Below are 22,600 nucleotides of genomic sequence, written 5' to 3' on the forward strand. Positions count from 1 at the left end.
TTCTCCCTCTCTGACTCTACCATCGCCAATATACAATGTGGTTTTCCCCAGCACACCTCCTCAAGGGGATGCCTCTCCTGACTCCCTCATGGGTCATAGTTATGATGGATGCCAGCCTCTCTGGTTGGGGGGCCATCTGCCAATATCAAACGACTCAAGGTTTCTGGTCCCTGTCCCAGTCACGGTGGCACATCAATCGTCTGGAAGCCTGGGCGGTGCGCCTGGCCCTCAAATTTTTTCTTCCCCTGATTCGCCACAAGGCAGTCCAGGTGTTATCAGACAATTCCACCACTGTGGCCTACATAAATCGATAGGGGGGGACTCGAAGTCGTCTAGTGCAGTGGTCCCCAACCCTGTCCTGGGGGCCCACCAGCCAGTCGAGTTTTTAGGATATCCACAATGAATATGCATATGAGAGAATTTGCATGCACTGCCTCCATAACATGCAAATTTTCTCTCATGCATATTCATTGTGGATATTCTGAAAACCTGACTGGCTGGTGGGCCCCCAGGACAGGGTTGGGGACCAGGGGTCTAATGGCACTAGAGGCTGGCAAGCTCTTTCTCTGGGCAGAGGGGCACTTAGATCGCCTGGCGGCCTCCCACATAGTGGGCAAGGAGAATGTTCAAGCAGACTTCCTCAGTCGACAGCATCTCGATCCCGGCGAGTGGGAGTTGTCAGACGCAGCGATGGACCTAATCGTGCACAGGTGGGGTCCCCCTCACCTGGACCTCATGGCGACGCTAGCCAACGCCAAGGCTCCCTGGTTCTTCAGCCGGTGGAGGAAGCATTGCTCGGAGGGAGTGGACGCGCTGGTTCAACCTTTAGGGATGCATGTTGATTAACATCCTCATGACAGAGGAAAGCAGAAAAGTGGGAAGATTAGCTTCATTCTTCCAAGCAAACTCTGATCCACTCCAGATGCTTTTCTGCTCATCTGGCATGCAGATCTCAATATTTTTCCACAGATTCTGTTAAATAACCAGGACAATGTAAAAAGTGCTCAAAGATCAGACTTGCGTGATTCAGTATTATTGTAGGGGGCATGGTCCAGACAATTGTGGTTCTCATGCATACAATTAACCATCAGTGCCTGATTCCTCTAGGGACCAATCTGACCTTATTGACTCGAAGGCCATCTGTATCTTCCAAACCTCCTCTCGCTCAACTTGACAGCATGGATTCTGAGTGCTCTGTGATCGCATCCCTATCCCTACCCAGGGAAGTGGAAGACATTGGTATCTGCCAGGAATCCCTCAACAAGAAGGAATTAGTTTTAAATGAAAACTGTTTTCGTTCTGGAGTTGTCAAAGCTCCTTGGACCTGTTTGCAAATCACAGGAGCTGCTTCAGTGCTTATTCTCTTTCCTTCTAGGGACTTGGTACCTTGTCTGGGCTGCAACTCAGTACGATAGCTGCCTACCATATTCAAATGGAGGATAAACTGATATCCATTCATCCTTTAGTGACCACCCGCTGTGGCCAAACCACCTGTTCCATCGGACCTTAATATGGTCTGGCGCAGCTTATGAAGCCACCCTTTTAACTGTGGAGTTGATTTCTTTGAAGTTTTTTATTTGGAGAGTTATTCCTTGTTATGATGTCAGCTAGGAGAGTCGGTGAGCTTCAGGTATTGGTACATTACTGTCCATACATGTAGTTCTTCCACAGTAAGGTGATGCTCCAAACCACCCCAAGTTTCTACCAAAGGCGGTGTCATCCTTTCTTATAAATCAAGTCATGTTACCGATGCCCATGAAGGGGGGGGGGGGGGAAAGCCCTTCATTCATTGGACTATAAGAGTCTTGGCTTATACCAAAAGAGAACTCTGCTACATTGTCAGGCATCTTGACTATTCATCTTATGATCCTAACCATCTGGACATGGCAATTAAGTCACTTTGTCCAACTAGCTAGCAAACTATATTGGATATTGTGCACTTGCTGGTCTCCAGATTGCAGACTCATTAAAAGCTTATCAAGTGAGAGCCATGGTTAAAACTGGTGGCTCATCTAAAAGCCATGTCTGTCAAGGATACTTACAAAGGTGCGACTTGGTCATCAGTTTACACCTTCGTGTCCCATTACAGTTTATTGAGAAGTGACAGTAAGTTTGCACAAGCAATCTTTGTGCAGCCTGTTCACCCAGTAGTCCACTCTCCATGGTGGGGTTTGGGTTGGGTTTTCAGTAAGTGCTGCACTGCAACCCTTATCTTGGGACTCCCCACAATTCATGGCTAGTTCAGCCTAGCTTGTTGATGGAGAGAGACAGTTTTTTTCTGATGAATTAGCGATGCTGAATACCTGCCACCTCTCTGGAGAGTCAACTTCATAGCTACAGCTTAGCTCTAAAATTGAGGGGCTCATGAGGCAATACTTAAGCAGAGCTCCCGCATATGCTCTGTAGTGAAGAAGCTGTATGAGATGAAGGGTCCATTGAATGCCATTGGAGGATATTGCCCCACATATCATGGCTAACTCATCCTACTGTCTACAGAGAACATAGTTTATGGTAAGCAAACTTGCTTTTTATTCTGAGATTCATATTAATCAAGATATTGTATGGTCAAAAGTGGCATAATCCCCAAAACAGAGAGAAAAAATATTGAGTTCCTTAGATGTTAAGCTATCATTAAAATATTATTTACAAAAACAAATGACCAGGTGTGTGATTTGTATGCTCCTAATGAAAAAGGAATTACCAGCAACAAAGCCCTCTTTGCAGGTGGATAAACCCTGCAATTTCAGAAGCTTATAAACTATGTGGAAAAAATGTCTGCGGTTCATTAAATCCCATTGTACCAGATCCATTTCCACATTCATTGCAGAGGAAGCTTTAGCATCAGTTAAATGTATAAAGCACAAACTTGTAAGTCTAGCCATACACTTATCAAGAAGTAGTTATTAGCAGGGCAGCCTTTGGGAAAAAGAGTGCTTCACTTTGCAGTCGGTTCCATGATATAAAACACTGCGTTCACAAGTCCTTGGTTACAGAATAGTGGCAAACGCTATACAACAAGAATTGTTTTACTACATACCAGTCCTTTTATATTATCTCTTTCCCAGTGCCACGAGCCTTCAATCACGATGAAGCAGGAATCTTCCCTCCCCACCCCCCCATGTTTATATCCTTTCCCAATTTGCCTATCCAGTCTGCCCATCACTTCCTTTAGTGATCCCCTTTATTTCTCCCATGCTTTCAAGAATCCAGATGCTGTTTTTGTCTGCACCACCTCCAGTGGGAGGTGATTCCATACATCCAGTACCTTCTCTGTAAAGAAATGTTTCCAAAGATGACTCCTGTGTCTATCTCCTTTCACCTTCACCTTGTTCTAGAGCATCTTTTCTGTTGAAAGAGCCTCACTTTCCTGTACATGGAAACCTTGGAGGTATTTACATGTCTCTCATGTCTCCCCATCTCATCTTTCCTCGAGCCTAGGGAATGCAAGTATAGATCTTTGTTTTCCCCCAGTGCTTGTTCTATCCTGTAATCATGGCCCTAAATCCGGCCACTAGGTGCCACCACTGCTCCCTCACCACACAGGGGCTTTGAATGCTGCCTCTGTGGTATCTCCTGGCAGGCCTCTGCGAGTGGAAGCCCTGGCTCAGGAATGAACCTAGGTCCTGTTTGCATGGCTGTGTAGCAGTGCCACTGAAATCAGCCCCTTTTTATGTATTTGTTAGAAAATAGTTTCTAGATAAACTTGCTATTGGTCTTTGTTTAAAAAAAAAAAATAAAAAAAAAAAATTGGTAACCTAGTAATTGATGGCAGAAAGACTGTCCAGCCCATCCACTCTGCCCAGTTATGCTATGTAAACTAAGGATAAACTCCAGCTAGCCACAATGTTACACCTACAAAATTTCTCCTTAACCAGAAGAGAAGTGTGTGTGTGGTTTCTTTTTTTTTTTGTCTTCCTCCTTTGTACGCCTCCATCTTGGGTAGAAGACTATACAAGATCTCCTCATATTCCCTCCAGCACCCACCTTTCTCATGCCTAACCACAAGGCTCTATAATCTAACTAGCCAGTAATTCTAACATGGATATTGGCCAAGCATTGTCTTGTAGATCCTCTGCAAAGCCTGCCTTGCTATTTTCATTAAGGTTTACTTATAATTTTGAGCTCTGCCGCAAAAGAGAGCCGTGGGGCTCTGAGGAACATGAGCTTTGCTCTTCTTTAGCTTTGGTAAGTTCATCCTCTAGCAGCTGAATTGTTAAAACACAACCCAAGGCGTAGACTTATGTCATTACTAATATAAAAGGAATTTGTAGGTAGGACAAAATAGTGGCATAGAAGGACAGTGTATGCTGTGCCCTCGTGTAATGCGCAGTTCTAGTGGCTGTATTGGTCCTGGAGAAAACTAGTCTTCGTATGCTGTGAACTTTTTAAGGGGGCAATTTTGTAACCTTGCACATAAGTTAGCTGGCAAATACATGCATAAGCTGCACCAACAAAGTGGACTCACACGCAATAAGTCTACTTTGAAAATGATCCCACCAAATTTACCCACGCACACCTATACCTGCTAAAATGTGCATAGCTTTTTTTTTTTTTTTTTTCATGAACATTCACACACGCATGCATACTCCTGGATTCCCTCCCAAAATCCAAACTCCTTTCTAACCCTGCACACAGGAATGCTTCTGCTCAGTCCAGGTAAACTTGCACATATTCATGACTTATGTAAACTTACCAAACATATATACTGGGCAGGCAATTTTTGTAAAAGGCCATTTCTGTGCATAAAACACTATTTTAACCATAGAAGTCCCTTGAAAATTACTTTCTAAAGGACCAACAAAAAAGATGTTTGAGAAACATGAGCTTTTGAAACCTTAAGACCTTCGCTTCAGTTATTGAAAGCTCATGTTCTGCATCTTTAAAAGATATTACAGGCAACAAAAGCTCCTGCTTGAAAGTGAGGGTAGAGAGAGCTGGAACTGGTGCTAACATGATGAAGGCTCTGCATTTGTGTCAGTCCATGCTGTCTTTTCTCCAGCTAAATTTTCTGGGAGAGTATCTGCATCTTTGTGCCTCCATTAACCCAATTGCAGTTGACAAATGGCAGTATTCTTCCTCTCAACCCTTCAATATAGCACAGTACGAGAAATGCTTCCAGGCCATCCATCCAAGAGGTGGTTGCATGTGTGATGACATCAGTAATGCATCTGGCCACCTTTATGACCGTTAGATCTGTGGTGACCCATTCTGGTGGCAAAGGAACACCTGGCTTGTCCGTGGCAGTACAGGGCGCCCCACTCAAGCACGAACACGAAGATGACATCAAGTCAGGGGAAGTAAATGCCTCTTCCCTCCCCCCCCCCCTCCCCACTGCATTAGCTGGTGCTTTGTGTGATGCATATTCAGCCCTTGTCTAAGTGCCACTGGGGTGGAGGCAAGCGTAGTGGCTGAAGGGGATCCGTCATTATAGACAATCAAGGGTGAGCTGAGAAACAGGGAAGTTTTGCTGCAGAGAATATCAGCAGAGCAAATGGTGCAGTGGGGGAGAAATCTGAAATTTAGCTGGGTTTGTTTGTCCTCAGCAACCCGGTCTTTCCACCTGTGGAATTGAACGTGTGTAATTATTAGCCCCCCCACCCCTTGTTAGGCATAGTTTATCTTCAAACTTGAAATTTCATTATCTGGCTGGCTCCATGGGCCTGATTAAAGTTTCTGACTTCGGAGTCCAAAGCTTCTGAATGGGCCTTCACACTACAGGAATTTAATACAATGGAAGGGTTGCAAAGCCATGTTTTGCAATGTTAATTCTTCTCTGGTTAAAGAGAAGTGTGTTGCATGGAAAGTAGAAAACACTAGGACAATCTTTGATTCATTAACTTTCCCAAATTACAACCTTATGTGGTGCATTAGATAATCTGGAGGTAGCTGGGGAAAAAAACAAATTTTCCAGCAAGGTTGCTATTCCACCCACCTATAAAGTGTACTTGTTCCTTCTGGCCAGGCACAGAGCAGTTGAACCAGAAGTGGATAGAGATGGTCATCTGTCTAGAGATAGCCTGAACCTTAATATATTAGAATATTCACAGAGAATAAGCTGGCTTCCCAGGGGTACTCTTATTTCTTTAATATTTTAGCCTGAGAGGGAGTGGATTTTAGAGCACTTTTCTGCTAATAGATCCTCTTTTTTTGGTAAAACTATTCAGATTTAGAAGGAAAATATTCTTAGATGCCCAGTTTTTTGGGTTTTTTAACCCTATACAATCGAATTTTTTTCTGAAGGATAGCGTGCTTTGAGAGTAATTGCAGGAGTGCTTTCCTTCTCCTGCCCTCTGGCCGCCACCGGGCTCGTGCAATCGGCACCTCTCCCATCGGGGTAAGAGCCCCTTGCACCGCACCCGATTGATCACCCTCTGAGACCCGACCGAGCATCCGACTGCGTGGACTGCCCCAGACCGTGCCCCCAAGATCATCCGGGCCGATCGAAGGCCAGGTGCAGCTGAAACGGCATTAGCAGACAGCCAGCCGCGCGCATGAAGGAGCGTGACCAAAGGGGCCTGCCCCTTTGTGTGCCCCTTCATGCAGCCTCTTAAGTGCACTACAACCTTAACCTCCCCTCCCTACCTCCGTTCTCCCTGTGCCTCACCAAACTATTCTCACCCCTTCCACACCCCACCTTCCACCACTACATACCCTCTACACCAAAACAAAGATGCAAACCTTCCCCATCAATCATCTATACCGCAACCAGGAAAAAGCCATCCGCTTATACACAATCCCAACAAAAGAGATCCCTCTTACCCATCGTGACCGTCCCCCCTTACACAACTCCTTGGACTCATGCTCTTCTCACTAATGCTCTTAAATGCCCAATCCCTCACTAAAAAAACACACATTCTCAATGACTGCCTACTAGACTCGAAGCCAGACCTTTGTGCAATAACTGGCTTAAACACTGACATAGTTCTGACAAACCAATTACCACTACACCTCTGATATATTCTCACTATCCAGACATAAAAAAAAGAGGTGGCGGCCTACTATTAGCCGCCAAAAAAGATCTAAGACTAATTCCTCAAACTGCGAAGACACTCTAAACTTGAAATCGACCTCTTCAGTCTAATCAACTACAAATCTGTGTAATCTACTCTCTTCCCCCCCCCCCCCCGGGCTACTGGACACAGATGCCTCCCCCCCTTAATAGAATTCATCGCCAAATACATTAACACAGACTCCCCTGCTATTATCATGGGGGACTTCAACCTCCATGTCGACTCGACTCCATTACCCCCCAACTGTGAAGCAATTCTAGCTTCCTTTAGGGCTATGGGATTTAAGCAAATTAACAGCCCTACCCATAAAGCTGGCTATACCCTAGATCTCATCTTCATAAACTCATGCCTCTCATACATCACTACTCCCACCTGCACCCCATGCTCCTCCCACCAGATCCACTCATCGCACCGCCACTAGGGAGCGAGCCTTCTTTGCAGCTGGGCCAGCTCTGTGGAACACCATGCCTCCAGACCTATGACAAGAACACTGCCCGCTGACCTTTAAGAAAAAGCTTAAGACTTGGCTGTTCAAACAAGCCTTTCCTTAACCTTTTAATATTTAATGTTACTTCCAGTAATTCATAGTATATATCTTAGATGTATATTATTATTATAACCAATAGCATTTTATTTGTTCCTCTTACATCTGCTATTCGACTTATACTACTACTCAATTGTTCCTTTTACCCTGCACCTTCTTCCTTCCTCCAAGTTCTAGTAACCCTCGTTTCATTGTAACTTACCTCTTCTCTTAACTCTACCAGTATCTTCCTAGCTAAGACTATGATCAAGTTAATGTTAATATAATCTTGTTTGATGTAAATCGATGTGATATGACATGCGTCATGAATGTCTCTATAGAAAAGAATTAAATATTTTATTGTGCCCAAGAAAGAGGGGTCATTCCGACCCATCCTGGACCTCAAGAACATCAACCGTCTAAGGATCCTACGCTTCCGCATGGAAACTATCCGCTCAATAATAATGGCAGTGCAACCAGGAGAGTTCCTAACCTCCCTGGATCTCTACGAGACATACCTTCACATCCCAGTCCATCAAGACCACCATTACCAGTTCTGGGCACTACCCTTCACCCTGGCAACCACCCCAGAACGTTCTCCAAAATTATGGTGGTCGTGGCGAAGTCTTTGGAAGCGAGCCTGCAGGTGACCAGCAGAGTCAAGAACCTCCTGCAGGAACTCTGGGTTATGAAAACGGTCAAGAGCAGTCTGCAGCCCTCTCAGTCAGTGATCAATGGGTCCTGGAAGTGTTTTATATATGTGTGTATATATATATATATATATATATATATATATATATATATATATATATATTTGTATATATATATATATATATATATATATATATATATATATATGTATATATATATACACAATCTTTAGGAACATCTTATCGGTTTCCAGAAAACATAATGCAGCAACAGGCTTTACAAGGAACATGGAAAAACAAAAAAGGGGTAATAATGCTAGAGGGAATCCAAAAACAGGAGGAAGAGCTATAGAATCTAACGCAAAATTGTCGATTATGACAGTTGAAGAACATATATACACGGGCAAGCAACAATCTTGAATAATTACAGTTGTAAAGTGCGTGGCATTGAAAAGGGGAGGAAGTTATGGGGGGAGGGAAAGGGGGCAAAAGGCTATGGGAGAAGATAAGTAGGAAGGGAGGAGGGGCGAAGGCAGGGGGACAGAGTATAAGGGGGAGGAGGGTAAGGTATTGAGTTTCAAGTGAAGGCTTGCTTGAAAAGCCAGGTCTTGAGGTTCTGCTTGAATTTATGGCATGGTTCTAGGCGAAGACTGGGGGGCATGTTCCAGAGTGTAGGACCTGCTGTGGAGAGAGCACGGTCAGAGGTGGACTTAAGCTTTGTAAGTTTGTGAGAGGGGTGTGTAATATTGCCAAGTGTTGGTTTCTTGTGGGTCTTTTAGAAGTACGAAATTGAAAGTGTTCATTGAACAAGAGCATATTTTTGGTGTGTAGAGATTTATGGATGATGGTGAGGGACTTGTATCGAATCCACGATGTGATTGGCAGCCAGTGCAGATGTTTGAGAACAGGGGCAATATGGTCATTTTTGTGGGCATTTAGTAAGGTTACGGATGGCCGCATTTTGGAGCATCTATAGGGGCTGGATAGCATTTTTAGGGAGGCCTAGGAGGAGGGCATTGCAATAGTCAAGTTTGGACAGGATGGTGGCTTGGAGAATAGTGTGGAAGTCATTGAGATGAAGGATTTAAGTTTTTTTAGGGTATGCAGTTTGAAGAAACAGTCTTTGAAGGTAGTGTTGATGAACTTTAAGTTGATTGTCTAGAGTGACGCTGAGGCTATGAACGTGTGGAGAGAGGGTGATGTGTGAGGGGAGGATGGAGTGGGTATTGCATGGTGAGATGGCCAAGAGCTCAGTTTTAGTGGTGTTGAGGGCAAGGTAGTTATCAGAAAGCAGGGAGCTGATTGAGGCGAGGGCCAATTCCCAGGTTTTCAGGGCATTGGACAGTGTGTCAGTAATAGGTATGAGGATCTGTATGTCATCCGCATATATGAAGTGCGGAAGACCAAGATCTGCTAGGAGGTGGCAAAGGGGGAGGAGGTAAATATTGTGCTTGTCTTTCGCAGTATTCCTTGAAGTGTTGTCTCCTTGCCACTCCCCACAGAAGAAGCAGGTAGTGGAGTCTATGCTTCTAAGGCTCTTCCGGCTGAGGGCTGTGGTTCCCTTGTCTGTCTGTCTCAGGAAAGTACAGGGCACTATACAATTTATTTTATTGTGCCCAAGAAGGGAAGGTTCCTTTTGTCCCATTCTGGACCTCACAGGTGACAATAGTCATTTGAGGATGACTCATTTTCATATGGAAACCTTAAGCTCTGTAATGGAAATCGGGGTAATTTCTGACCTCCCTGGATCTGTCTGAGGCCTACCCTCATATTACCCATCCGTTTGGAGTACCAACGTTTTCTGTGTTTTGTTGTGATGAGATGCCAATGTCTGTTTTGGGGTGCTGCCCTTTGGTCTAGCCACTACCCCCAGAACGTTTTCCAAGGTTATGATAATAGTGGTGGTGTTGAGAAGAGATGGGATCCTGGTGTGCCCATACTTGGACAACTGGCTAATTTGGGCCAAGTCTCATGAAGACAGTCTCTTGGTGACCAACAAGGTGATCTCCTTGTTGCAGGAGCTTGGTTGGGTGGTGAACCTGGCCAAGAGTAGTCTCCAGCCTTCTCAGTCATTGGAGTATCTTTGTGTTCGATTCGACATGAGGCAGGGCAAGATTTTCCTGCCGGATGTTCGGATCCAGAAGTTGGTGAACACTATACGCTCGACAGTGTGGTGCTATCTACAGGTGCTCGGTTTGATGGTAGCAACCCTGGAAGTGGTGCCATGGGCAAGGGCGCATATGCGTTCTCTTCAGCACTCACCGCTTTCTAGTTGGAATCCGCAGTCTCAGGACTATTTGGTTTGCCTCCACTTGCCAATGGAAATCTGCTCTCACCTCCAGTGGTGGTTGTAGGGGGCTCATCTGAGAAGGAGAATTTTTGTCCTCCCTGACCTGGTTGCTTTTCATAACTGATGCAAGTCTCCAGGGTTGGGGAAGTCACTGTCAGGAACTAGCGGCCCAGGGACATTGGATGGCCAAAGAAGCATGGAAGCCTGGGTGGTCTGGTTGGCATGCTTGCAGTTCAGCTGCAGTGTCAAGCGGTCTGCTTGATGTTGGACAACATTGACTGACTGGCCTACATCAGTTGCCAGGGAGGAACCAAGAGCCAGCAAGTGTCCAGGAAATAGATCAACTTATGGAATGGGTGGAAGGACATCTACAGATATCTTGGCCTCCCACATTGCAAAAAAGACAACGTAAGAGCAGACTTTCTGAGAAGGAAGAGTCTGGACCCAGGAGAATGTGTTGTCAGCCGAGGTGTTTCAGCTGATAATGGATTACTGGGGGCCTGCTGTTCCTAGATCTGTTGGTGACTTCTCATAATGCAAAGGTTCCTCGATTCTTCAGTTGCAGGAGACATCCATGGTCCCTGGGCATCGATGCTTTTGTACAGGTGTGGCCGGAAGACGAGTTGCTTTATGCCTTTCCTCCGTGGCCCTTTTGGGCAGGATAATTCACAGGATTGAAGGCCACAGGGGGCTGATACTCCTGGTGGCATCGAATTGGCCTAGATGTCCATGGTATGCAGATCTGTGAAGATTTCTGGAGAGACCTCCCTTTATCTTCCCCCACACATGGATCTGTTGTAGCAGGGGCCAGTTCTTCATGAGGATCCGACTCTGTTCTGTCTTACGGTTTGGCCCTTGAGAGGGCTTGCCTGTTAAAGCATGGATATTTTTCTGTGGTGATTACCACCTTACTCCATGCTCGGAAATTCTCCACTTCTCTAGCCTATGTGTGGGTTTGGAGAGTTTGAGGCCCGGTACAAGGAGTGCAGGATTCTTCCTCATTCAGTTAAGATCCCGCTTATTCTGGATTTTTTTGCAGGATGGGTTGAATAAAGGATTGGCCCTTAATTCCTTGAAGGTACAGGTTGTGGCTCTTGCCTGTTTCAAAGGCCCAGTGAATGGTGTTTCCTTATCCTATCCTGATATGGCCCGTTTCTTGAAGGGAGTGAAGCATCTTTGGCGTCCCTTGAGGCTACCTGTTCCCCTGTGGAATCTTATTTGCTGGATTTTTTGGCGGGCCCTATGTTTTTTGATCGCTGCATAGCCTTTCCTTGCGGTTATTGACCTTGAAGACAGAGTTCCTGGTGACTAAGTTCTGCATGTCTCACATTTCCGAGCTGCAAACCTAGTCTTGCCGGGAGCTGTTCCTTCGGGTGACTCCAGGGGCATTACAGCTACGTAATGTTCCACCCTTCTTGCCTAAGGTGGTTTCGGAGCTTCATTTGAATCAATCCATTTCCTTGCTGTCAGGGTTGCAGAGGAGTATTGCCTCCTATGTCCTTTGGACGTCAAGGTACGTGTCTTGCAATATCTAGAGGATCAGAAGATGAATCGCCTGTTTTGTCCTTCATGGTGGCAGGAAATAGGATGAGCCGGCTTCACGGGCTACAGTAGCTTGCTGGATTAAGGAGGTTGTCATGGCCACGTATGTGGCTGCAGAAAAGCTGTTGCCTACTCAGGACTCATTCCACTAGAGATCAGGCAGTGTCATGGGCGGAGGTTAGATTGTCTCCCATAAATCTACAAAGCTGCAATGTGGTTCTCATTGCATACTTTTTCCAGATTTTATCGTCTGGATGTGCAGGCCTGGGAGGACGCAGCCTTTGCATGTGTGGTGTTGACTGGACTATGGGCAGCCTCCCATCCTGTTCGGGAGTAGGTTTGGTACATCCCATTGGTCATGAGTCCATATCAGGATTTTTGCTAAGTCTGTCCATAGTGGCTGGGGTCACAGCAGGAGTATAATCTACCATGACGTCAGCTTGCTCAGTCTCCATCTGCTGGCAGGGGCGCATATCCCACTGGTCCTGAGTCAATCAGTCTAAACTAAGGAAAACAAAATTATCAGGTAAATATCATCTCCATTCTTGCCAGTCATCCCCTCAGTATTTAACATCTTTAAACATTTATTAATCTTATATCGATATCAGAGCTACCAAACTGCACTGTTTTTCTCTTAACTATGGTAACTTTTTTATTTTTGGAGAGCTCCCATAGTATTCACTTTCTACTTTCTCCCATTCATTGTTTTAATGAAAGATAGATACGGACTATACGATGCAAAATGATCTAGTTGGCCATCAATCATTTGCCTTGGATGTGGAGTAGTAATCTAATCAATGATTTCATGGTTTTCTTTCAACAGATGGACTTCTGCTTTTTGAACAAGTGCCCTTGGTACAAATGGATGGGATTAATTTGGTGCAGACCAGAGCCATTCTAAACTACATTGCTGAAAAATACAACCTGCATGGGAAGGACATGAAGGAGAAAGTTCTGTATGAGATCTTCAGCATTTCCTCTTATATAACTACATGTAGCTTTGCTGAAACTTATACAGTTGTCATTGCTGCATGAACTCTTTATGACTTGATAGTCTTCTGACCGCCATTTAAGAGGCATCTCTGGTCAAACTGTATGTTTCAATGAATCTCTAAGTGAACAGAAACTGACACAACCTCTGCATGGTACAAAGTTAAACATAAAAAAAAAAGAAAAAATTGGAAAAAATTATTGTATCCTCTAGTGCAATAATTCTGAGCAGGGAATAGCGATAAGGTAAACAGGTATAACAAAAGCTATGATCCCAAACAATCCATGCAATTAATCGTGTAAGTACACAGTATAATGGTTGCAGACAGACCTCATATCAAGGCATACATATTCATTGCTATTTAGCAAAAGGTATACCGGAAATATATTATCATAGGTCTTAGTTGTATTTTTTAAGCTTTTCTTGTTGCTCAAGTGCAATAGTGCATAGTCCATACGTGACCTATATTAGGTTATTACAAAAATTTTTTAACTTAGCTTCATAGGCAAAATGGAGAATCGCCAGAGACATGGTCGTGAGTTCTTACAACTGGAGAGCCCGCCATGGACCGCGTTTCGGCGTCAGTAGCCTTCGTCAAGGGCGAATAGTATCTATGAATGCAAAATTTGAATTAATAACAATATAACAATAATAATAGTTACACATCCAACAGTTCCAAGGTACTAACGTGAAATAGTAAGCGTAGCATATCAGAATAGTAATGGTTCTCCTCTATCCGAGGGTCCGTTTTCGCGCCATTTTTAAAGGGAAGAATTAACCAATAGAATTCAACCTAGACCGGAAATGACGAAAATTGTTGATAAATTGTCATAGCAACGAATACCACTCGATAGCTGCATTTAGGCCATCGGGTTGCATAGTTTTTAACTGGAAAATCCAACGTTGCTCACGATAAATAAGAAGCTTCTGAGGATCACCACCGCGAGATGTCAAAAAGATACGGTCAATAATGCGCCACTTTAGTTCCACGAAAAGGTGTTTCATATCGAGGCAATGCTGAACGATAGGAGCATTAATCTTGCCCGTATTCAGGCAACTCCGGTGTTCAATAAGACGAGTTCTAAGCGCACGTTTTGTCCTCCCTACATATATCTTCATGCATGGACATATAATAATGTATATAACATGGCAGGTAGTACAGTCAGAATGGAAACGGGCTGAATGGGAATAGCCAGTCTGATCGGACCATGTGACTCCATTCATTGATTGAGAGCATACAGTGCATTTGCCACAAGCCCAATGTCCAAGGGGTCCTTCAGAAGAGGGATCGAAAGCTGGTTGAATAATCGGACGAGTGAGTAAGTCCCGTAAGTTCTTGCCCCTGCTGTACGCTATTAGTGGAGGTTCGTTGAACACTTCATGGGTATGTAAAACGTACCAATATTTGTGTATAATCGTAGCAATTGCTTTTGATTTAGTAGAAAAACGAATGGTGCATACCAATGGTGGATCTTGGGATTCATCGGTGTTTTCCAACAGAAGCCATTCACGTTGTGCATTAGATGCTCGTTTGAAAGCCCTTTTAATAACAGATGGAGGGTAGCCCCGGTGTAATAACCTCGTAGCTAAATACTGTGCCTGAGTTAAAAATTCAGCTTTGTCCGAACATAAACGTCTGAGACGGAGAAATTGGCCAGTTGGTAGGCTCTTTTTTAAACTGTAAGCATGGTAACTTGAAAAATGCAATAAAGTGTTCCTATCAGTTTCTTTTTTATACAAAGTTGTGTTAAAGTAATCACCAACTTGGCTGATAGAAATATCCAAAAAAGAAATCTGGAAATGATGGTATTGCATAGAAAAAACAAGGTTTGAATCCAAAGAGTTAAGCCATTGTAAAAATAACTTGAGCTTAGGAATATCATCATGCCACAGGAAAAAAACGTCGTCAATGTAGCGCGTCCAATGGGAAACTGATGCAAAATTAGAAGCCGGATATAAAAATCGCTCTTCAAAATCAGCCATGTAAAGGTTCGCAAGGCTGGGGGCCATAGTGGCCCCCATTGCAGTACCATGTATTTGATTATAAAAATGATTATTAAACAAGAAATAGTTGTCACAGAGAGCGATTTTCGCCAAGGCCACTAGAAATGTCGTAGGTACTCTGAGGACGAGGATGTGTGTCCAATGCTTTTGTCAAGATCACTAGAGCCGCATGCTGAGGGATACTCGTATATAAGGCTTTTATGTCCAGTGTAACCATAACACACGGAGAGGTGATATGTATAGAATCCATCCGATTCAACATTGCCTTGGTATCCTTAATAAGAGGCCATATGTGGAATTAAGGGTTGAAGGAATTTATCGACAAAAATAGATAATGGTTCCAAAAGAGATCCTATTGTGTTAACAATGGGTCTACAAGGTGGTCTGTCTATTTGCTTATGGATTTTAGGAAGCATATAAATAATCGGAGATCTATATGCCTTATTAATCAAAAAAGTGTATTCCTTTTTGGAGATAAAACCAACAGCAAACCCATCTTCCACAATGTCTTCAATCTGTTGTAAAAGAGCAGGGCCCGGATCTTGAGTAAGCTGCACATAGTTGTTTAAATCAGACACGTGGGCAAGTACAGAATTCGTGAAAACGACTCATCCATAATCACAGTGGCACCACCTTTATCTGCCTGTTTAATAGTCAAGGAAATTTTTGTAATTCCATGAGAGCTAAATGTTGTTCATAAGAAAGATTAAATGCAGGACGTTCACTACATTGTTCAATGAGGTCTAAATCACAAAGGACAAGGTCAATAAAAGTTTTATATGGGTATCTATAGGGCCAGGAGGAAGCCAAAAGGACTTAGGAAACACAACAGAGCCATCGGTCGTAGGAGTTTGAGTTGAAAAAAATAAACGCAACTGGAGTTTGCGAAAAAATTGGTAAAGATCACATCTAGTATGAAAGGCATCATATTGGTAAAAAGGCACAAAAGATAGACCCTTTTCTAGTAGTGATAGTTGTGAGCATGATAACTGATGGGAAGAAATATTGACTACGGTGGATTGTGGCTGCTCTGTGAGCGGGTCTGTGGACGCCCGCCCGTATCTGTCCAATTGTTCCCACGTTGGCGAAAAAAACGACGTCTAGAACGGCGAGTTGATCGGTAATTGTTGTATCTCGAATTAGATGTAGTCGATTGTTGGTTCTGATTGTCTGTATTATCTTCTTCAGAACCAGAAGAGGATTCAGCAAAAGCAACCTTTCTAGGTCTGGGATTTTTACGACGTTGCCAAGTGAAGATGGTACCTGCTGCATAGTCTTTCTCATCGCGCTTAAATTTAAACATGACATATTTCTGGCATGTGCAAAAGTTTGGACACCCAGTTGATTTAAAGGCCTAAAAGATGTCTGTCGTTAGACCTTCCGTTAGTCAGGTGAAGACAATTTCACAGTTGAACAAATGCTCTGACCCTTCTGTCTACTTTCAAGTGCCTTGTTCTCATTTAAGCAGCTGTCTGAGCATTTGAAAATGATGATAATTCATTCTTACAAAGCAAGGGAAGGCTATTAAAAAATAATAAAAAAAAAATCGAAATGCTTTCAGCTAGCAATTTCCACTATCAATCACTGTAAAGAAATTAGTGTCGTGTGTGGTTGTGGCCGAACAGTTCGATTTTTGTTTAGTTAGGCCATAGCACTTTGTTCCAAAAAACTTCCAGGCTTATCAAGGCTTTGTTTTGCATATTGTAGATGAATTTTGTAATAAGGAAACCTTTTCCTTGACCTTTTGACAACTTTCCCATGCAGATCATTGTATAAACAATGCTGTATTTGGAGATATGAGTAGTTGTCCATAAGTGCCAGCTAAACTATTTAGGAGGTCATTTGAAGTGGATTCTGTTTTGCAGATCTGAGTTTTTGGGAAGTTCAATCTGAGATTTTTCTTGGTCGTCTAGATTTTGTGTTGATTTCAACTGTTCCATGTAACTTCCATTTCTTAAGTGTTTCTGACATTTGATATTGTTACTTGGAAATGTCTAGAGTGTGTTGTTGTTTTTGTTTTTTTTTTTTAAATGGCCTTCTCCTGCTTGGTACGAATGAACTATCTTCCTTTTCAAATACTAGACAGCTGCTGCTTAGATGAGCCCATGGTTGAAAGTAGACAGAACTGAAGAGGTTAGAAGGGTCAGAGTATTTGTTCTACTGTGGAATTTTTCACCTGACTAAATGAAGGCCTTACGAGCTAATTATCTTTTCAGACCTTAACTCCTTTATTTTATTTTTTTTTAAGTAGTAATGAAGGTGTTCAAACTTATTTTTTTATACCTGCCATATTTACTATTTTTACTATTTTTAATCTGTTAAAATTGGCAAATAGTAATGCATTAAAAATTGCAGACAGATTTGTTTAACTTTGTACCTTGGTAGATTCATTGAAACATACAATTTTGACTACACTGTAGAGTTGACTTCTCCAGTGGTAGGTAGATATGTATGTTTCCTTGCTTGAGACTAAATCCTGATGTCAGAAGGGATAAGCTATTTGTGACTGCTATACTGGATGCTGGCACATAACAGCCATGCATTGTGGCACCTCACCGACTGTTAATACTCATTAGTGATGCTGATCATGTGCATTTAAATATTATCCACACTGATGTAAAATGTTCATGCATACCTATTGTCTTTACACCAGTTTTCAGAGTATGTAGAGGCTTCTCTTTTTGAAACTTATTGCGTGTGCAAATTACTCATGGACACTTGCACATCGCTTTGAAAAAGCCATCTATGCTCGTACGTTTCCTCATTTAACCTAACCTGTTGAGGGTTAATCAAAATTAACACTTCAAGGGGCTCTGCTCAAGCGTTAATAGAACCCACAAGGTAGGGTGTGATGCTTGACCTATGCTCACTAAAGGGGATAATGTGTCCCAGTGTCCAGGTGGGTGCCCACCTGAGCACCAGTGATTATCGAACGGTATGGTTTGATATCGCAAATAGGATACAGAAAAGTCACACGAAGACCCGAGTTTTGAATTTCAAAAACACAGACTTGGTCAAAATGGAAATGGACCTGGAGAGCTAAGACTGGGAGAAAATGGGGGAGGTGGAACAGTGGGCCAAATAAAAAGGAGCTATTACAAAGGCAACAAATCTATATGTTAGAAAAGTAAACAAAAGTTAAGAGGAATAAGAAACAGATTTAGTTCTCAAAGGAGGTAGCTAAAAAAATAAAGGCAAAAAGAAGTGTTCAAAAAGTATAAAGGATCCCAAAAAGAGGAACACAGGGAAGAATACTTGATGAAACTGAGGGAGACTAAGAAAAATCAGGAAAGCAAAAGGTCAAGCAGAAGGAAAGTATTGCCAAAGAGGCAAAGCAAGGTGATAAAACTTTGTTTTCAGACATATCAGAAAAAAGGAAGGTCTGAAGTAGTATAGTGAAATTTGAAAGGTGACAAGGAGCAATGTATGGAGAGAGATGAAGAAATAGCAGAAATATTGAACAAATACTTCAGTTTGGTGTTCACTAAAGAAGTCCCTGAAGAAGGACTGTTGCTGGTTGACAATGTAGATGAGGCTGGAGTACACCAAACTCCATTTACAGAAGAGAATGTCTGGGAAGAACTAGGAAAACTGAAAGTGGACAAGGCCATGGGGCAGGACGAGGTACATCCCAGGATATTGAGGGAACTCGGAGATGTGGTGGCCGAGCTGTTGAAAGACCCTTTTAATAGATCCTTGGAAACAGGAGTGGTGCCACAAGTGTTAAGCACCAAACACGCTTAAGGTGCTTCTCCACAGACACAAGGATACCATACCAAAATTTGTAGAAACAATTTTTTATTACATATCGGTAAGCAATATAGAGGTACCCTTGGGAGGTACAGAATCACAGGACTTCTGCTTATGAGAAGCACTAGCCTTTGTCTGTTTGTACATTAGTTACCTCTTCTTTTTATAGATGAAACAGGCAATCTCCAGTAAGTAAAATTGCATGAACCTATGGGAGTATCACGTACACAGTTTCTCATGTCATAAAAGAAGATAAAGTAGACCTATAGACCTGTTACCCTGATCCCCTTCTCAAATTGAGGCCTAATTGCCTGGTGTTCACATTAATCTTCCATTAGTCCTTTGTCCTGTCATTTATTCATCCTCAGATCTTCATGGCTTAAGCAGTTTTTTTTCAAGTGCTGCTGTAATTGAAACTTTAGCCTGTGATTCTGACTTTTGCCTTCTGCTTTTTTGACCCTATGACCCTCCATCACAAGTTTTAGACAAGTCCAGCTGCTGTCCAGATGTTTCCTGTAACATAAAAAATGGAATCCTAAATAAACAGGAAACTGTTGATCATACACAATATAGAGATCCTGAGTATGTATGTAGTGGATTGAAAATTTTATGGTATTTTATAATATTTCTCTAAGTGACCTCATATATCGTGCCTATAAGCAATAGGCTACGAAAGCTACAGGCTCTTCACTGAGCCGTAGCTTTCGATGCGGTGACCAGAATTGCACACAGTATTAAAGATGCGGTCTCACCATAGAGCGATAGAGGCATTATGACATTTTCCATTTTATTCACCATTCCCTTTCTAATAATTCCCAACATTCTGTTTGCTTTTTTGACTGCCGCAACACACTGAAACAATTTCAATGTTATCCACTATGACACCTAGATCTTTCTTGGGTGGTAGCACCTAATATGGGACCTAACATTGTGTAAATATTACATGGGTTTTTTTCCTTATATGCATCACCTTGCACTTATCCACATTAATTTTCATCTGCTATATCGATGCCCAATTTTCCAGTCTCACAAGGTCTTCCTGCAATTTATCACAATCGGCTTGTGATTTAACTACTCTAAATAATTTTGTATCAGCAAATTTGATTACCTCGTATTTCTTTCCAGATCATTTATAAATATATTGAAAAGTACAGGTCCCAATACAGATCCCTGAGGCATCCCACTGCCCACTCCCTTCCACTGAGAAAATTGTCCATTTAATCCTCCTCTCTGTTTCCTGTCTTTTAGCCAGTTTGTAATCCTCAAAAGGACATCGCCAGCTATCCCATGACTTTTTACTTTTCCTAGAAGCATCTCATGAGGAACTTTGTCAAACACCTTCTGAAAATCCAAGTACACTACATCTACCGGTTCACCTTTATCTACATGTTTATTAACTCCTTCAAAAAAGTGAAGCAGATTTGTGAGGCAAGACTTGCCTTGGGTAAAGCCATGCTGGCTTTGTTCCATTAAACCATGTCTTTCTATATGTTCTGTGATTTTAATATTTAGAACACTTTCCACTATTTTTCCTGACACTGAAGTCAGGCTAACCGATCTGTAGTTTCCCGGATTGCCCCTGGAGTCTTTTTAAATATTGGGGTTACATTAGCCACCCTCCAGTCTTCAGGTACAATGAATGATTTTAATGATAGGTTATAAATTTTTGCTAATAGGTCTGTAATTTCATTTTTGAGTTCCTTCAGAACTCTGGGGTGTATACCATCTGGTCCGGGTGATTTACTACTCTTCAGTTTGTCAATCAGGCCTACCACATCTTCTAGGTTCACCATGATTTGGTTCAGTCCATCTGAATCATTACCCATGAAAACCTTCTCTGATACGGGTATCTCCCCAATATCCTCTTCAGTAAACACTGAAGCAAAAAAAATAATTTAATCTTTCCACGATGGCCTTATCTTCTCTAATTGCCCCTTTAACCCCTCGATCATCTAAAGATCCAACTGACTCACAGGCTTTCTGCTTCAGATATATTTTAAAAAGTTTTTACTGTGAGTTTTTGCCTCTATGGCCAACTTCTTTTCAAATTCTCTCTTAGCCTGTCTTATCAATGTCTTACATTTAACTTGCCAACGCTTATGCATTATCCTATTTTCTTCTGTTGGATCCTTCTTCCAATTTTTGAATGAAGATCTTTTGGCTAAAATAGCTTCTTTCACCTCCCCTTTTAACCTTGCCGGTAATTATTTTGCCTTCTTTCCATCTTTCTTAATGTGTGGAATACATCTGGACTGTGCTTCTAGGATGGTATTTTTTAAGTGACCACGCCTCTTGCACACTTTTTACCTTTGTAGCTGCTCCTTTTAATTTTTTTTCTAACAATTTTTCTCATTTTATCAAAATTTCCCTTTTGAAAGTTTAGCACGAGAGCCGTGGATTTGCTTACTGTCCCCCTTCCAGTCATTAATTCAAATTTGATCATATTATGATCACTATTGCCAAGCGGCCCCACCACCTTTGCCTGTCACCAAATCCTGTGCTCCACTGAGAAGTAGATCTAAAATTGCTCCCTCTTGTCTGTTCCTGAACCAATTGCTCCATAAAAATGTCATTTATTCCATCCAGGAACTTTATCTCTAGCATGTACTGATGATACATTTACCCAGACAATATTGGGGTAATTGAAATCTATATAGAAACACGTGGTATTGAAAAATTAAACAATCACAACGCTATGAAACTTTATCTTGTATGTTTAAGGACCATCATACCACCCACAGTGCTCACAAGTCAAACTTGCATCTCATGCACTTTCACAGGGTCACATTTAATCAATTGGTCCAGATGGAAGGCATCAAAATTCAATTTTGTGTACTTTTTATAAATTTTTTACTATATATATTAAAAAGGCAACTTCCCTTGTTTTTGGGTTATCGGGGTTACTTATCCCGTAGCTGTCGGGGTAACTTGTCCGACGCGCGCGTTTCGCCACACAAGCTGCTTCAGAGACATCCGTATTCAAACTCTCCTGATCCAGCACATCCCCGTATCTTTAGCGGGGGTACAAGCCAAAGAAATTCATACAAGGTGCCGAAGGTCCATCAATTTTTCTAAAGTAAAAGAGCTTATGGTTATGAAGAGATTTCAGCGATTACAATTTTCTTAGAAATATTTAACAATGTATTTTAGCAAGTGGGAAAAAAGTTGGGTTAGTCTGACTCACCGAACGCCGACACCATCTCCCTGCCTAGTTAATTCTAGCAGTGAGGCGGCTCGGGTCGGTCTGATTTTAAATGCAGCGGTATTTTGTAACCACCTGATAGTCAAGTGATTCCTGATTTCGGCGGGCAATCACCAAAAATGAAACCATTCTATGTCCTTGTTTAAACCACCAGGTGTCACTGATTTCAATTGAAAAATCCACTTTTGTTCGCATTGCCTGAGTGTCTGTACACGGTTTCCACCTCTCCAATGTGGGTTAATGATTTCAAGTATTGTCCACTTGATATCATCAAATTCATGCTTGAATTCCTTAAAGTGAGAGACCAAGGGTTCCTCAACTCGATTGCTGAACACAAATACTGAACACAAATGCTGCATCAACACTAATCGAGTTGAGGAACCCTTGGTCTCTCACTTTAAGGAATTCTAGCATGAATTTGATGATATCAAGTGGACAATACTTGAAATCATTAACCCACATTGGAGAGGTGGAAACCGTGTACAGACACTCAGGCAATGCGAACAAAAGTGGATTTTTCAATTGAAATCAGTGACACCTGGTGGTTTAAACAAGGACATAGAATGGTTTCATTTTTGGTGATTGCCCGCCGAAATCAGGAATCACTTGACTATCAGGTGGTTACAAAATACCGCTGC

At 42.4% G+C, this 22,600-nt stretch overlaps 1 protein-coding gene across 8 annotated transcripts in view; it reads left to right on the top strand.

Moving 5' to 3' along the window:
• Positions 1 to 22,600, top strand: part of LOC115087952 (glutathione S-transferase A4-like) — a 76,469-nt gene that overhangs the window by 14,495 nt on the left and 39,374 nt on the right. For all 8 annotated transcript variants that reach the window (XM_029595730.1, XM_029595726.1, XM_029595724.1 and 5 more), the window contains one exon: positions 12,839 to 12,971. In XM_029595730.1, the coding sequence (XP_029451590.1) occupies positions 12,877 to 12,971 (95 nt within the window). In that variant the 5' untranslated portion in view covers positions 12,839 to 12,876. The remainder of the gene's footprint in view (positions 1 to 12,838; positions 12,972 to 22,600) is intronic.

The sequence above is a fragment of the Rhinatrema bivittatum genome, chromosome 3 (assembly GCF_901001135.1).
Source record: "Rhinatrema bivittatum chromosome 3, aRhiBiv1.1, whole genome shotgun sequence".
In the NCBI taxonomy this organism is placed as follows: Eukaryota; Metazoa; Chordata; class Amphibia; order Gymnophiona; family Rhinatrematidae; genus Rhinatrema; species Rhinatrema bivittatum.